Genomic DNA, 16502 nt, shown 5'->3' on the forward strand with positions numbered 1-16502 from the left:
ATTGAATGTGCAAGGCTGTTCCATTGTCACTATATATGACAATGAGGCGGTAGTCAAATAATAGATTGACAATTTGTAATGATACAAATGTTGTAGTCTAGTGTTTATTTACAGAGATTAACAGGCTACGTGTGATGCACTATTATTTTAAAGATGTACATAGTAGTTCAAAATAGTAAAACAAACATGATAACACGTAGCCTGTATACTTATAGCTTTACGGGAATGAAAGAAAGCAATTAAACCTTTGAAATGCTTTCGTTTCATGCCCTCTGTGAATGATCGCGACTCGCTCTTATCTCGCATCGGATTACTGATTGGACGGCTGCAGCATGTGTGTTTGACTCGCCTCCATTTGATAGCGTTACAGTATATTTCCGGTGTGGTTGTTTCCGGATGAGGTGATGCTGGTCCATTATTGATTCAAGTAAAGTCTGAATGTCACTAAATTAGTCAGCTCCATCTTTTGACACTTCTTCCATTCCTATCCTTGCACGCTACACCGCTACAACAAAGATGACGGGGAGAAGACGCTGCCGAAGGTGAGCCACGTAAATAAGACTGCCCACAAAACGCCACATTTTGAAGCGACTGTCAGAAAGCGGCTTGAATATGATCCGTAAAACATCATCTATGCAACATTTTGACCAAAGAACCACCAGTACGTGTTTCGTAAACCACAAGGAAGTGTTTTACATTTAGAAAACAATAAATAATAAGAGTCCTTTAATGCGTCCTAAAATCCAGTGCGCCTTTTATAAGAAAAAAGATAGAAAATAGACCATTCATCGGCAGTGTGCTTTGTAATTTGAGGTACCCTATGGTCTGGAAAATACGGTATTGATATTTTTATTACCTACTGAAAATAGGGACGAGAAGATAAAACCTTTTTTTTTTTTTTAACAGTATTATTTTAAATGTAACATTCCTTTTGATTATAATCCCCTCAGCTAAATAACCTTGGTAAATTACACGATAGACACGTACAGTAATCGATGTCAATAAAAAATGTGTTTAATACAAAATTATATGTGTATATATACATATAGAAATTATATGTAATATATATTTATATTTAATATATACATAGATATAAATTGTTGGCAACATTTTTTATTGGTATTGATTACATGTCTATCGCGATATGTATGTTGATATCATTTTATTAGCCCACCCATAGTAAGGCAGCCTGTCCATCCCAAATTACGTACGTGTACCTGGGAATCGATGCAGTTACTAATCAATAGTATTTTCAGGACTTTTGCGTGTTCAAATGTGTTAATGATAGGTAGTAAAATCAAATTAAAATACTTGAAAACTTAGCAGTGCTGTCCAGTTACCACCTTGTTTTCCTACACTTCCATGTTTCATTCGCAAGTCCTGTACAGTGTTATATAGTAGACTTTGCATGCAGTTGCAATTCCAATAATGTTCGATGGCAATAAAGTATAGCCTATGGCAGGGGCGCTCACACTTTTTTCTGCAGGCGAGCTACTTTTCAATTGACCAACTCGAGGGGATCTACCTCATTTATATATATCATTTATATTTATTTATTTATTTATGAAAGAGACATTTTTGTAAACAAGTTAAATGTGTTTAATGATAATACAAGCATGTGTAACACATATAGATGTCTTTCTTTCACGAAGACAAGAATATAAGTTGGTGTATTACCTGATTCTGATGACTTGCATTGATTGGAATCAGACAGTAATGATGATAACGCCCACATTTTCAAATGGAGGAGAAAACAAGTTGTCCTTTCTGTACAATACCACATGAAAGTGGTTGTTTTTTGGCATCTAATTCATCCAGCTTCCATACACTTTACAAGAAAAACATTGGCGGAAAATTCCGTAGCTTGCTTGATTGACATTCACGGCACCCGAGGGTCTTGTGAGATGACGCTGGCTGCTGCCAGTTCATTATTATGAAAAAATGACAGAGAGGAAGGCGAGAAACACTTTTTATTTCAACAGACTTTCGCGCCGTCCCTTCCGTCAAAACTCTAAAGGCCGACTGCACATTTCCTATCTTCACAATAAAAGCCCTGCTTCATGCTGCCTGCGCTAACAAAATAAGAGTCTCGGAAAGCTGGCGTGCACAAGTGATGTGCACGCCAGCTTTCTGAGGGATCGCTTGTGCACGCCAGTTTTCCGAGACTCTGTATTTAGTTAGCGCAGGCAGCATGAAGCAGGGCTTTTATTGTGAAGATAGGAAATGTGCAGTCGGCCTTTAGAGTTTTGACGGAAGGTACGGCGCGAGAGTCTGTTGAAATAAAAAGTGTTTCTCGCCTTCCTCTCGGTCATATTTTCATAATAATGATCTTGCAGCAGCCAGCGTCATCTCACAAGACCCTCCGGTACCGTGAATGTCATTTAAGTGACGTCTTGGTGAAGATTGATGATCACTAATTTTTAGGTTTATTTTTTTTAAAAGCCTGGCTCGAGATCGACTGACACACCCCCCGCGGTCGACTGGTAGCTCGCGATCGACGTAATGGGCACCCCTGGCCTATGGTGTCTTGCCTTAGCCAGGAAGTAGTCTTTGACATTAAATTGAATGTGCAAGGCTGTTCCATTGTCACTATATATGACAATGAGGCGGTAGTCAAATAATAGATTGACAATTTGTAATGATACAAATGTTGTAGTCTAGTGTTTATTTACAGAGATTAACAGGCTACGTGTGATGCACTATTATTTTAAAGATGTACATAGTCGTTCAAAATAGTAAAACAAACATGATAACACGTAGCCTGTATACTTATAGCTTTACGGGAATGAAAGAAAGCAATTAAACCTTTGAAATGCTTTCGTTTCATGCCCTCTGTGAATGATCGCGACTCGCTCTTATCTCGCATCGGATTACTGATTGGACGGCTGCAGCATGTGTGTTTGACTCGCCTCCATTTGATAGCGTTACAGTATATTTCCGGTGTGGTTGTTTCCGGATGAGGTGATGCTGCTCCATTATTGATTCAAGTAAAGTCTGAATGTCAATAAATCAGTCAGCTCCATCTTTTGACACTTCTTCCATTCCTATCCTTGCACGCTACACCGCTACAACAAAGATGACGGGGAGAAGACGCTGCCGAAGGTGAGCCACGTAAATAAGACCGCCCACAAAACGCCACATTTTGAAGCGACTGTCAGAAAGCTGCTTGAATATGATCCGTAAAACATCATCTATGCAACATTTTGACCAAAGAACCACCAGTACTTGTTTCGTAAACCACAAGGAAGTGTTTTACATTTAGAAAACAATAAATAATAAGACTCCTTTAATGCATCCTAAAATCCAGTGCGCCTTTTATATGAAAAAAGATATAAAATAGACCATTCATCGGCAGTGTGCTTTTTAATTTGAGGTACCCTATGGTCTGGAAAATACGGTATTGATATTTTTTTATTACCTACTGTAAATATGGACGAGGAGATAAAACCTTTTTTTTTAACAGTATTATTTTAAATGTAACATTCCTTTTAATTATAATCCCCTCAGCTAAATAACCTTGGTAAATTACACGATAGACACGTACAGTAATCGATGTCAATAAAAAATGTGTTTAATACAAAATTATATGTATATATACATATAGAAATTATATTTAATATATACATAGATATAAATTGTTGGCAACATTTTTTATTGATATTGATTACATGTCTATCGCGATTTATGTTGATATCATTTTATTAGCCCACCCATAGTAAGGGGCCCTGTTCATCCCAAATTACGTACGTGTACCTGGGAATCGATGCCGTTACTAATCAATACTATTTTCAGTACTTTTGCGTGTTCAAATGTGTTAATGATAGGTAGTAAAATCAAATTAAAATAATTGAAAACTTAGCAGTGCTGTCCAGTTATCACCTTGTTTTCCTACACTTCCATGTTTCATTCGCAAGTCCTGTACAGTGCTATATAGTAGACTTTGAATGCAGTTCCAATTCCAAATATGTTCGATGGCAATAGAGCATAGCCTATGGCAGGGGTGCCCACACTTTTTCTGCAGGCTAGCTACTTTTCAATTGACCAACTCGAGGGGATTTACCTCATTTATATATATCATTTATATTTATTTATTTATGAAAGAGACATTTTTGTAAACAAGTTAAATGTGTTTAATGATAATACAAGCATGTGTAACACATATAGATGTCTTTCTTTCACGAAGACAAGAATATAAGTTGGTGTATTACCTGATTCTGATGACTTGCATTGATTGGAATCAGACAGTAATGATGATAACGCCCACATTTTCAAATGGAGGAGAAAAAAAAGTTGTCCTTTCTGTACTATACCACATGAAAGTGGTTGGTTTTTGGCATCTAATTCATCCAGCTTCCATACACTTTACAAGAAAAACTTTGGCGGCAAATTCCGTAGCTTGCTTGATTGACATTCACGGCACCCGAGGGTCTTGTGAGATGACGCTGGCTGCTGCCAGTTCATTATTATGAAAAAATGACGGAGAGGAAGGCGAGAAACACTTTTTATTTCAACAGACTTTCGCGCCGTCCCTTCCGTCAAAACTCTAAAGGCCGACTGCACATTTCCTATCTTCACAATAAAAGCCCTGCTTCATGCTGCCTGCGCTAACAAAATAAGAGTCTCGGAAAGCTGGCGTGCACAAGTGATGTGCACGCCAGCTTTCTGAGGGATCGCTTGTGCACGCCAGTTTTCCGAGACTCTGTATTTAGTTAGCGCAGGCAGCATGAAGCAGGGCTTTTATTGTGAAGATAGGAAATGTGCAGTCGGCCTTTAGAGTTTTGACGGAAGGTACGGCGCGAGAGTCTGTTGAAATAAAAAGTGTTTCTCGCCTTCCTCTCGGTCATATTTTCATAATAATGATCTTGCAGCAGCCAGCGTCATCTCACAAGACCCTCCGGTACCGTGAATGTCATTTAAGTGACGTCTTGGTGAAGATTGATGATCACTAATTTTTAGGTTTATTTTTTTTAAAAGCCTGGCTCGAGATCGACTGACACACCCCCCGCGGTCGACTGGTAGCTCGCGATCGACGTAATGGGCACCCCTGGCCTATGGTGTCTTGCCTTAGCCAGGAAGTAGTCTTTGACATTAAATTGAATGTGCAAGGCTGTTCCATTGTCACTATATATGACAATGAGGCGGTAGTCAAATAATAGATTGACAATTTGTAATGATACAAATGGTGTAGTCTAGTGTTTATTTACAGAGATTAACAGGCTACGTGTGATGCACTATTATTTTAAAGATGTACATAGTCGTTCAAAATAGTAAAACAAACATGATAACACGTAGCCTGTATACTTATAGCTTTACGGGAATGAAAGAAAGCAATTAATAAACCTTTGAAATGCTTTCGTTTCATGCCCTCTGTGAATGATCGCGACTCGCTCTTATCTCGCATCGGATTACTGATTGGACGGCTGCAGCATGTGTGTTTGACTCGCCTCCATTTGATAGCGTTACAGTATATTTGGTCATTAAAAACTGAAGGGGACACAACATGCCTTTTGAACCGTTCTCTTAAAGTGCAAACTCGCTTGCTCGGAGAAAAATATGCGCCGCAGCTTCATTTGACCTGCAATGTTGACTTAAGAAAATGTTAAATACATCTGTGTCACAATCAAATATTCATATTCATTTTATGTTGAAAAATATATGTTTCTGAATTGCGACTCTCCTTCACCTGTCTCCCCTGACACCACATCCCTGATGTGTACCTGTGTGCAGACAAATAATTACTGGCTGTGTAATTACAGGACTACCTTACCCCCATTGACGCCCACCAGGTGCATCATGGTGCATAACCACTCTTTAACTAACATGACCCTTACTTAGGATGCATGGCTGACATTTAAATGCAAATGCAATACTATTAATTCTCTGACATTTAAATGCAAACGCAATACTATTCCCTTCCTTCTTTTGACATCCCATGGACAAAGATAAGACCTTCTGGAGGAAAGTTCTGTGGTCAGATGAAAAAAAAAAAAAAAAATAGCTGTTTGGCCACAATACCCAGTAATATGTTTGGAGGAGACAATGTGAGGCTTTTAATCCCAGGAACACCGCACCTACTGTCAAGCAGGGTGGTGGTAGTATTATGCTCTGGGCCTGTTTTGCTGCCAATGAAACTGGTGCTTTACAGAAAGTAAACGGGACGATGAAAAAGGAGGATTACCTCCACATTTTTCAGGACAACCTAAATTATCAGCCCGGAGGTTGGGTCTTGGGCGCAGTTGGGTGTTCCAACAGGACAATGACCCCAAACACAAGTCAAAAGTGGTAAAGGCATGGCTAAATCAGGCTAGAATTAAGGTTTTAGAACGGCCTTCCCGAAGTCCTGACTTAAAAGTGTGGACAATGCTGAAGAAACAAGTCCCTGCCGGAAAACCAACACATTTAGCTGAACTGCACCAATTTTGCCAAGAGGAATGGTCAAAAACTCAACCAGAAGCTTGTGGATGGCTACCATAAGCGTCTAATTACAGTGAAACTTGCTAAGGGACATGTAAGCAAATATTAACATTGCTGTATGTATACTTTTGAACCAGCAGATTTGGTCACATTTTCAGTAGAAACCTAATAAATTCATAAAAGAACCAAACGTCATGAATGTTTTTTGTGACCAACAAGTATGTGCTCCAATCACTCTATCACAAAAAAATAAAGAGTGGTCGAAATTATTGGAAACTCAAGACAGCCATGACATTATGTTCTTTACAAGTGTATGTAAACTTTTGACCACGACTTTATGTCCCATATGTCACAGGGACGCCAAGAATGTGTGCACTCTCTCCAGCAATACGTTGCTCCAAGTTTTATGGTAGTAAAAACACAAGATGCATTTTGACTTGCAGTACATACAAACTCCGTTTCCATATGAGTTGGGAAGTTGTGTTAGATGTAAATATAAACGGAATACAATGATTTGCAAATCCTTTTCAAACCATATTCAATTGAATGCACACAACAAAGACAAGATATTTGATGCTCAAACTCATAAACTTTTTTTTTTTTGTAAATAATAATTAACTTAGAATTTCATGGCTGCAACACGTGCCAAAGTAGTTGGGAAAGGGCATGTTCACCACTGTGTTACATCACCTTTTCTTTTAAGAAAACTCAATAAACGTTTGGGAACTGAGGAAACTAATTGTTGAAGCTTTAAAAGTGGACTTCTTTCCCATTCTTGTTTTATGTAGAGCTTCAGTCGTTAAAACAGTCCGATGTCTCCGCTGTTGTATTTTTCGCTTGATAATGCGCCACACATTTTTGATGGGAGACATGTCTGGACTGCAGGCGGGCCAGGAAAATACCCGCACTCTTTTTTTATAAAGCCACGCTGTTGTAACACGTGCTGAACGTGGCTAGGCATTGTCTTGCTGAAAAACCCAGCGCTTAGTTGGCAGCATATGTTGTTCCAAAACCTGTATGTACCTTTCAGCATTAATGGTGCCTTCACAGATGTGTAAGTTACCCATGCCTTGGGCACTAATGCACCCCCATACCAATACAGATGCTGTTTTTTGAACTTTGCGTCGATAACAGTCCGGATGGTTCGCTTCCCCTTTGGTCCGGATGACACGATGTCGAATATTTCCAAAAACAATTTGAAATGCAGACTCGTCAGACCACAGATAATAATAATAATAATAATGGATTAGATTTATATCGCGCTTTTCTATTGTTAGATACTCAAAGCGCTCAAAGTGAAGTGGGAACCCATCATTCATTCACACCTGGTGGTGGTAAGCTACATCAGTAGCCACAGCTGCCCTGGGGTAGACTGGCGGAAGCGTGGCTGCCAGTTTGCACCTACGGCCCCTCCGACCACCACCTGTCATTCATTCATCATTCATTCACCAGTGTGAGCGGCACCGGGGGCAAAGGGTGAAGTGTCCTGCCCAAGGACACAACAGAACACTTTTCCACTTTGTTTCAGTCCATCTTAGATGATCTCGGGCCCAGAGAAGCCGGCGGCGTTTCTGGATGTTGTTGATAAATGGCTTTCGCTTTGCATAGTAGTGCTTTTACTTGAACTTACAGATGTAGCGACAAACTGTATTTAGTTATTTTCTGAAGTGTTCCTGAGCCCATGTGGTGATATCCTATAGAGATTGATGTCGGTTTTTGATACAGTGCCATCTGAGGGATCGAAGGTCACAGTCATTCAATGTTGGTTCCGGCCATGCCGCTTACGTGGAGTGATGTCTCCAGATTCTCTGAACCTTTTGATGATATTATGGACCGTAGATATTGAAATCCCTACATTTCTTGCAATTGTACTTTGAGAAACATTGTTCTTAAACTGTTTGACTATTTGCTCATGCAGTTGTGGACAAAGGGGTGTACCTCGCCTCATTCTTTTTTGTGAAGCATTTTTTGGGAAGCTGTTTTTTTTACCCAAACATGGCACCCACCTGTTCCCAATTAGCCTGCACACCTGTGGGATGTTCCAAATAAGTGTTTGATGAGCATTCCTCAACTTTATCAGTATTCATTGCCACCTTTCCCAACTTCTTTGTCACATGTTGATATATGAAATATGTTGTTTTTGTAACATATTTAACTGAATATGGGTTGAAAATGATTTGCAAATCATTGTATTCCGTTTATATTTACATTTAACACAATTTCCCAACTCATGTGGAAACGGGGTTAGTAATATAATGTGTGGTTGCATACTCACGATGTTCATAACGGCAAGAACGTAGCTTTCAACACTTTTGCTGCCGTGGTATTCCACCATTTTAGGGTCAGCTACGACCAGGGTTTCCACCCACTTCTCTTTGCTGACAGAGCGTCGATGGATCCGCCGCCGCCGCCTCCTCTGCTGGTTCTGCTCCCAGGATTCCCGCTGTCTCTCAGCCTTATCCAGACTGTGGTGGGAATCTGCAAGTAAAAAATTGTATTAAAAGTAGCCACTTAAAAAACACTGCAAAAATAGAAATGCAACCAATATTTAATATGAAAAAAATCAAGATAAAGAAAATCATTTTGACCAACAACTTCTCTAAAATTAAGTTTGGAAAGAGAAACTGGAACTTGTGATGCATCATGTTGTAATTTTATACATGTTTGAAAAAAAAATCTAACTATAAACCATAACTTCTAATCGAAATGTTATGCTATTTAAAAACCCGTATCAGACTTACTTTGTTTTTCATGGGAATAAATTCAGTAACTTTTTGTACAAGATTAAAGCTTTACAAGAATAATAATTATTTTATCATATTTGCTATTCTAGTTTTGGTTTCTAACTGGATTGCATACAAACAATTTGTATATTTTCTTTTGTGAACAATTGTATTTTTTGACGCTTTTAATGGATTAGAGATGTCCGATACTGGCTCTTTTGCCGATATCCCGATATTGTCCAACTCTTAATTACCGATACCGATCCATACAGTCGTGAATTAACAAATTATTATCTCTAATTTTGTTGTGATGCCTCGCTGGATGCATTAAACAATGTAACAAGGTTTTTCAAAATAAGTCAACACAAGTTATGGAAAAAAATGCCAACATGGCACTGCCATATTTATTATTATAGTCACAAAGTGCATTATTTTTTTATAATTATAATAATTCACCCCTATACAATATCCTGCCCTAACACCCTACTGTGCAATACTACCCTTCGAGTGCAATAAGTCCGACACTGATTGTTATTTATTACTTCGGTACTCTTGTCTTGTTCTGTATATTGCATTTCTATAGTGTTTTGTATATTGTATATATTCTATTCTAACTTGGAATGGGTGTATATTGTAGCGTCCTGGAATAGCTATTGTTGCAAGGGGTTCCGGGTATTTCTTCTGTTGTGTTACGGTGCGGATGTTCTCCCGAAATGTGTTTGTCATTCTTCATTCTTGTTTGGTGTGGGTTCACAGTGTGGTGCATATTTGTAACAGTGTTATAGTTGTTTATACAGCCACTCTCAGTGTGACCTGTATGGCTGTTGATCAAGTCTGAAAAGCTGTACATATTATGTGACTGGGCCGGCACGCAAAGGCAGTGCCTTGAAGGTTTATTGGCGCTCTGTACTTCTCCCTAAGTCCGTGTAACACTCCGTACAGCTGCGTTTTAAAAAGTCATTAATTTCATGAATTTTACTTTTGGAAACCAATACCGATAATTTTCGATATTACATTTTAAAGTATTTATCGGCAGATAATATCGACAGTCCGATATTATCGGACATCTCTGTCGTAAATGTTATAGTCAAGGGGTGTCCTTTTGTATTGGTCCGTGACACCACCTAAGGACAAAATAACACATCTTGAATTAGAACTGTAAATTAAAGTAAATGTAAAAAAAAACTTAAATTGACCCAAATCCTCCAAAAATTGGGATCTGTAAACCGAAATGGCCCATGACCTGCGCGTCTTACTGTACTGTATAAAGTTGTTAATGTTTTCCGTGCATCGCGTAATAAAGAACTTATACAAATTTCTTGCAAAATATAGTAAGATTTTTAGTGTGCTAAAGTCCTTTAAAATGTTTTTATGATGGCATACCGGTAAAAATAATAACACTATCAGTATAAAATATTTTGATGAAATTAGATTAGACTAAATAATACTGTAATTTGCTTTGTTAGCTATAGCAAAACGCTAAGATGTGGATGTTTTGTTCAGGTGATTTATCATTGAAATGGTTTTAGTTAGTCTATGTAAAGTACAAAATGTAGCGAAGTAGCCCCCACATGCGGCCGTCACTGGAAAAAGTTTGGACACCCCTGTTATAGCCCAAAGATAACAAGCAAGGTTTGTTTGTTGCTTAGGTCAAGAGACGAGTACAATATTGTATTAGTCCTACATTTCAGATGATTTACTAAAAGGTAACACATATACCATACCTGCCAACCTTGAGACCTCCGATGTCGGGAGGTGGGGGGTAGGAGGCGTGGTTGGGGGCGTGGTTAAGAGAGGAGGAGTATATTTAGAGACAGAATTCACCAAATCAAGTATTTCATATATATATATAAATATATATATATATATATACACACACATCCGTTTTCTACCGCTTATTCCCTTTGGGGTCGCGGGGGGCGCTGATGCTTATCTCAGCTACAATCAGGCGGAGGGCGGGGTACACCCTGGACAAGTCACTACCTCATCCCATATATATATATATATATATATATATATATAAGAAATACTTGACTTTCATTGAATTCCAGCTATATATATATGTATATATATAAAAAATAAATACTTGAATTTCGTGCTCATTTATTTACACATATACAGACACATAACACTCATCTACTCATTGTTGAGTTAAGGGTTAAATTGTCCATCCTTGTTCTATTTTCTGTCACTATTTTTCTAACCATATGCATGTACAGTAGATGGCAGTATTGACCTGTTTAAGAGTGTCACAACATTGCTGTTTACGGCAGACGAACTGCTTTGCGGTAGACAGAAATGTGACTGCTGTTGTTGTGTGTTGTTACCGCGATGGGAGGACGTTAATGAAACTGCCTAACAATAAACCCACATAAGAAACCAAGATCTTGCCCTGGATTATAAGGTCATTGGGCAGACACACTGTTTATATTGTGGGAAAGCAGACGTGAAAACAGGCTGTCCTCACTCAGGTCCGCATGGAGCTGGAGGGGACGTGGCCTCCAGCTCTGTCTGAATTTCGGGAGAGGCGCTGAATTTCGGGAGTCTCCCGGAAAATCCGGGAAGGTTGGCAAGTATGCACATAACCCTAATACCGGAGTTCCCAAATCTTTGTGTTTCATCCAGAAAAAATCGATGTACCATCAAATCCTGAAGGCAAATTCAGATTTTCTGTTTCAAGCGCTTAGTCTCTTTTACAACCCTGGATGATAAAAAGAAAAAAAAAGAAAAAAAGACATTACTTTGGACTCCACAGGAAGCGTTGACGGATTGTATCCCTGAGATGGACTCGGCAACCGGACTCTGAGGTAGGGATGGCGTGTGGCGTTTGTAGATGGCATGGGCCTGTGGTGCTGAGGGCTCATCATGTAACTTTTCCAAAGGCTGGATAAAGAACTCCTCATCTGACAACTTGAACAGTCCTGTCTGAAAATACAAGAGGGACATACACCAGGCACGGATCAAAGCGTGGATTTTATAATTGTTTTATTAGTGTATTACAAAGCATGGGAACTGATTTGGCAGGCGGTTAGAGCTGTCATTGCGTGTCTCAGAATACCAATGCCACTATTTGTTAAATTCTTCCCCCTTACTTCCATGAGTCTTACTATGGATGTTGCTATAAGCCAATTAGAAATCAGACCCTATAGTGCTGAAGTACTTTATAATACTTGCAAATGAGACTCAGAAATGTCATGAAATAAATTGATACAAGTACTGACAATTAGAACCGTTAAGTATCAATTCTCAGGTAAAGGGGGATTGGTACCTTATGGGTTAAAATGTGAAAAGGTACCATTCCCTACACACGGAACACTGTTATTAATGAGAATTTTGTTCTAAAATACTACTAATTAAAGTGAAGGTTGCGGAATATTACATATAGTTTATGTTAGATTAGATATTCTTAGACTTAAACAAACTTCATTTATCCACAAGGGAAATTGTTCCACACAGTAGCTCTGTTACAAAGGATGGAAAAGGTAAGCATGGAAAGGATAATGCAGGTATAAAGTAGACTAAAAATGTACCACAGTAGCAATATAAAATATAACATATGTAACATTTTCATAATATATACTGATATATTATATCATATCTTTATATTATATACACAATTCATACATTAATGTATACAATATATACATTCATCAGTGTTTCCAGCTGGCATGGCTCAGATGGTAGGACGGTCGGCCAGAAACCTGAGGGTTCCTGGTTCAATCTCAGCTTCCGCCATTCCACCCACACTGGTGTAAATGTAGCTTTAATGACGATAACGGGTTCTTCAATGTAAGCGCCCTTTGAGTCACGAAAGAAAAAGCGCTATATAATTATATTTCACTTCACTTCCCTGCAATTTATTCGTGGAGGTGTTGAGTTGTTCGGGGGCGTAATGACATAATGGTCAACTATGTTTAATTGAAACTAAAGCGGGGTCGGGTCACGGGGGCAGCAGCCTAAGCAGGGAAGCCCAGACTTCCCTCTCCCCAGCCACTTCGTCCAGCTCTTCCCGGGGGATCCCGAGGCGTTCCCAGGCCAGCCGGGAGACAGTCTTCCCAACGTGTCCTGGGTCTTCCCCGTGGCCTTCTACCGGTCGGACGTGCCCGAAAAACCTCCCTAGGGAGGTGCTCGGGTGACCATTCTGACCAGATGCCCGAACCACTTCATCTGGCTCCTCTCGATGTGGAGGAGCAGTGGCTTTACTTGGAGTTCCTCCCGGATGGCAGAGCTTCTCACCCTATCTCTAAGGGAGAGCCCCGCCACCCGGCAGAGGAAGCTCATTTTGGCCGCTTCTACCCGTCATCTTGTCCTTTCGGTCATAACCCAAAGCTCATGACCATAGGTGATGATGGGAACGTAGATTAACCGGTAAATTGAGAGCTTTGCCTTACGGCTCAGCTCCTTCATCACCACAACGGATCGATTCAGCGTCAGCATTACTGCATACGCCGCACCGATCCGCCTGTTGATCTCACGATTCATTCTTCCCTCACTTTTGAACAAGACTCCGAGGTACTTGAACTCCTCCACTTGGGGAAAGATCTCCTCCCCAACCCGAAGATGGCACTCCACACTTTTCCGGGCGAGAACCATGGACTCGGAGTTGGAGGTGCTGATTTTCATCCCAATCGCTTCACACTCGGCTGGGAACCGATCCAGTGAGAGCTGAAGATCTTGGCCAGATGAAGCCATCAGGACCACATCATCTGCAAAAAGCAAGAGAATTAATCCTGCAGCCACCAAACCAGATCTCCTCAACGCCTTGACTGAGCCTAGAAATTCTGTCCATAAAAGTTATGAACAGAATCGTTGACAAAGGGCAGCCTTGGCGGAGTCCAATCCTCACTGGAAACGTGTCCGACTTACTGCCGGCGATGCGGACCAAGCTCAGACACTGATCGTACAGGGAGCGGACCGCCACAATCAGACATTCCGATACCCCATACTCTCTGAGCACTCCCCACAGGACTTCCCGGGTTACCCGTTTGAATGCCTTCTCCAAGTCCACAAAGCACATGTAGACTGGTTGGGCAAACTCCCATGCACTCAAGGACCCTGCCGAGAATATAGAGCTGGTCCACAGTTCCACGACCAGGACGAAAACCACACTGTTCCTCTTGAATCTGAGGTTCGACTATACGGCGTAGCCTCCTCTCCAGTACACCTGAATAGACCTGGCTGAGGAGTGTGATCCCACGATAGATGGAACATACCCTCCGGTCCCCCTTCTTAAAGAGAGGAACCACCACCCCGGTCTGCCAATCCAAAGGTACCGCCCCCGTTGTCCCAAGGGGTTGCAGAGTCTTGTCAACCAATACAGCCCCACAGCATCCAGAGCTTTAAGGAACACCGGGCGGATCGGATCTCATCCACCCCTGGGGCCTTGCCACTGAGGAGCTTTTTAACTACCTCGGCAACCTCAGCCCTAGAAATAGGTGAGGCCACCACAGATTCCCTAGGCATTGCTTCCTTGTAGGAATTAAGTGAGTACAAAAATGAGCAGTATTTTTTTTTTCTGGAAAAAATTGCTGTTCTAAATATGTCCACTGGATGTCGCAATAGCAATTCTTTGTATCCGCTGCCATGAGAGCGAGCATGACTATGTACTTGCGCTGCTTATTAGTGATTGTACACAACATGTGGAGAGTTACTTGCATGCCATATTGTCAACGATGTTGTTGGTAGTAAAACCTCTGACCTTTCTACCCAAATAAATGCGTTTAATAATCTGTACTTTTCGTGTTGGATTTAGGACTGCATGGGGACACATTTTCTGGGCACACATAAATCAATCAATCAATCAATCAATGTTTACTTATATAGCCCTAAATCACTAGTGTCCCAAAGGGCTGCACAAACCACTACGACATCCTCGGTAGGCCCACATAAGGGCAAGGAAAACTCACACCCAGTGGGACATCGGTGACAATAATGACCCAGTGGGACGTCGGTGACAATGATGACTATGAGAACCTTGGAGAGGAGGAAAGCAATGGATGTCGAGCGGGTCTAACATGATACTGTGAAAGTTCAACATGATACTGTGAAAGTTCAATCCATAATGGATCCAACACAGTTGCGAGAGTCCAGTCCAAAGCGGATCCAACACAGCAGCGAGAGTCCCGTTCACAGCGGAGCCAGCAGGAAACCATCCCAAGTGGAGGTGTGATGAATGAAACGAGTCTGAGTTTGTTGTCGATGATGCTATCGACGTACAGAATAAACCACATGGGGTTTTTACTTCAGTTGAGGAAAATGAGTAAATGACATTAATAACAAATATTTTAATTAATTTCATTTTCTGATAGATTAAAGATTTACACCAATGGGAACATTTTCAAACTCATTTCCATTTTATGTTGAACATTATCACATAATTTATTCATAAAGTGTAAACAACAACAAATGAAGATAAAATAATATTAACCACATCATGTGAATGTAAGGGCAGCACGGTGGCATAGGGGTTAGTGCATCTGCCTCACGATACGAAGGTCCTGCGTAGTTCTGAGTGGCGTCTGATAAGGATTACATTTTACTTCGTGTAAACACAAAAAAATCAGATTTGGGCCACTTTGGCCTGCAGTGTAAATCAACGTAGTCTTAAAGGTCTGAGAGCTAAAGTGGATAGTGCATCCCCCCCAGAAAAATCGTCACGTTCCATGTGTCAGGTAAACCACAACGAATGGGGCCATATGATTCCCCTTCTTACAGTATGTTCCTGCATGAGTATACTTTTTAAATAGCTACATTTTAATTGTACTCTGGTCGGGAACACCGTTGCACATAATTATTGCCTCAGAGCCCTGACAAACGTTGAAGTACGAAATATAATTTATGTAAAATATTTATCCTCAATTAGTCCTCAAGCCCATGTTTTGTTTTTGTCAAGTGCGTTTTTTCTTCTTTCTTTTTTTTTTGTGTGTGTAAAGCAATTTGTGTTGCCACTTGCCTGTAGCTAAGAAGTACTTTTTTAAATAAAGTTTGATGTAATTTGAGCTAATTTGATTCTTTCCAGAGCATTTGTACTGACTTCATGTGAGCTTTCTGAGATGGAAAAAATTGTTTCTCTTGAAATAATTGATTGATTGTTATGATTATGCAGTCCACAGACATCTGATCATACAAAAGCCTGTGAAGTATACCATCAATGCATCGAAGAATGCAGACTGTCAAAGAAATGTCTGAAAAAGTTGGAAATGTCATCTTTTCAAAAAATGCCTCTTTCATTGCTACAAAATAGCTTAAAAGAATAATCAAAGTGTGTGTCACCATTCCAAAACCCCACACTGACTAAAAAAACACAGTATGTTGCAATTTTATCTTAAAATGACAGTGGAAGTCATTTTGATGATTGTTTTTGTA

General features: G+C 40.1%; 1 protein-coding gene across 1 annotated transcript in view; it reads right to left on the minus strand.

The window, feature by feature from the left end:
* Positions 1 to 16502, minus strand: part of LOC133543159 (A disintegrin and metalloproteinase with thrombospondin motifs 7) — a 292170-nt gene that overhangs the window by 209033 nt on the left and 66635 nt on the right. The window contains exons 3-4 of the mRNA XM_061887652.1: positions 11879 to 12062; positions 8690 to 8892 (exon numbers count right to left, since the gene is read on the minus strand). Of these exons, the coding sequence (XP_061743636.1) occupies positions 8690 to 8892; positions 11879 to 12062 (387 nt within the window). The remainder of the gene's footprint in view (positions 1 to 8689; positions 8893 to 11878; positions 12063 to 16502) is intronic.

Source organism: Nerophis ophidion, linkage group LG25 (genome assembly GCF_033978795.1).
Source record: "Nerophis ophidion isolate RoL-2023_Sa linkage group LG25, RoL_Noph_v1.0, whole genome shotgun sequence".
Taxonomy (NCBI): Eukaryota; Metazoa; Chordata; class Actinopteri; order Syngnathiformes; family Syngnathidae; genus Nerophis; species Nerophis ophidion.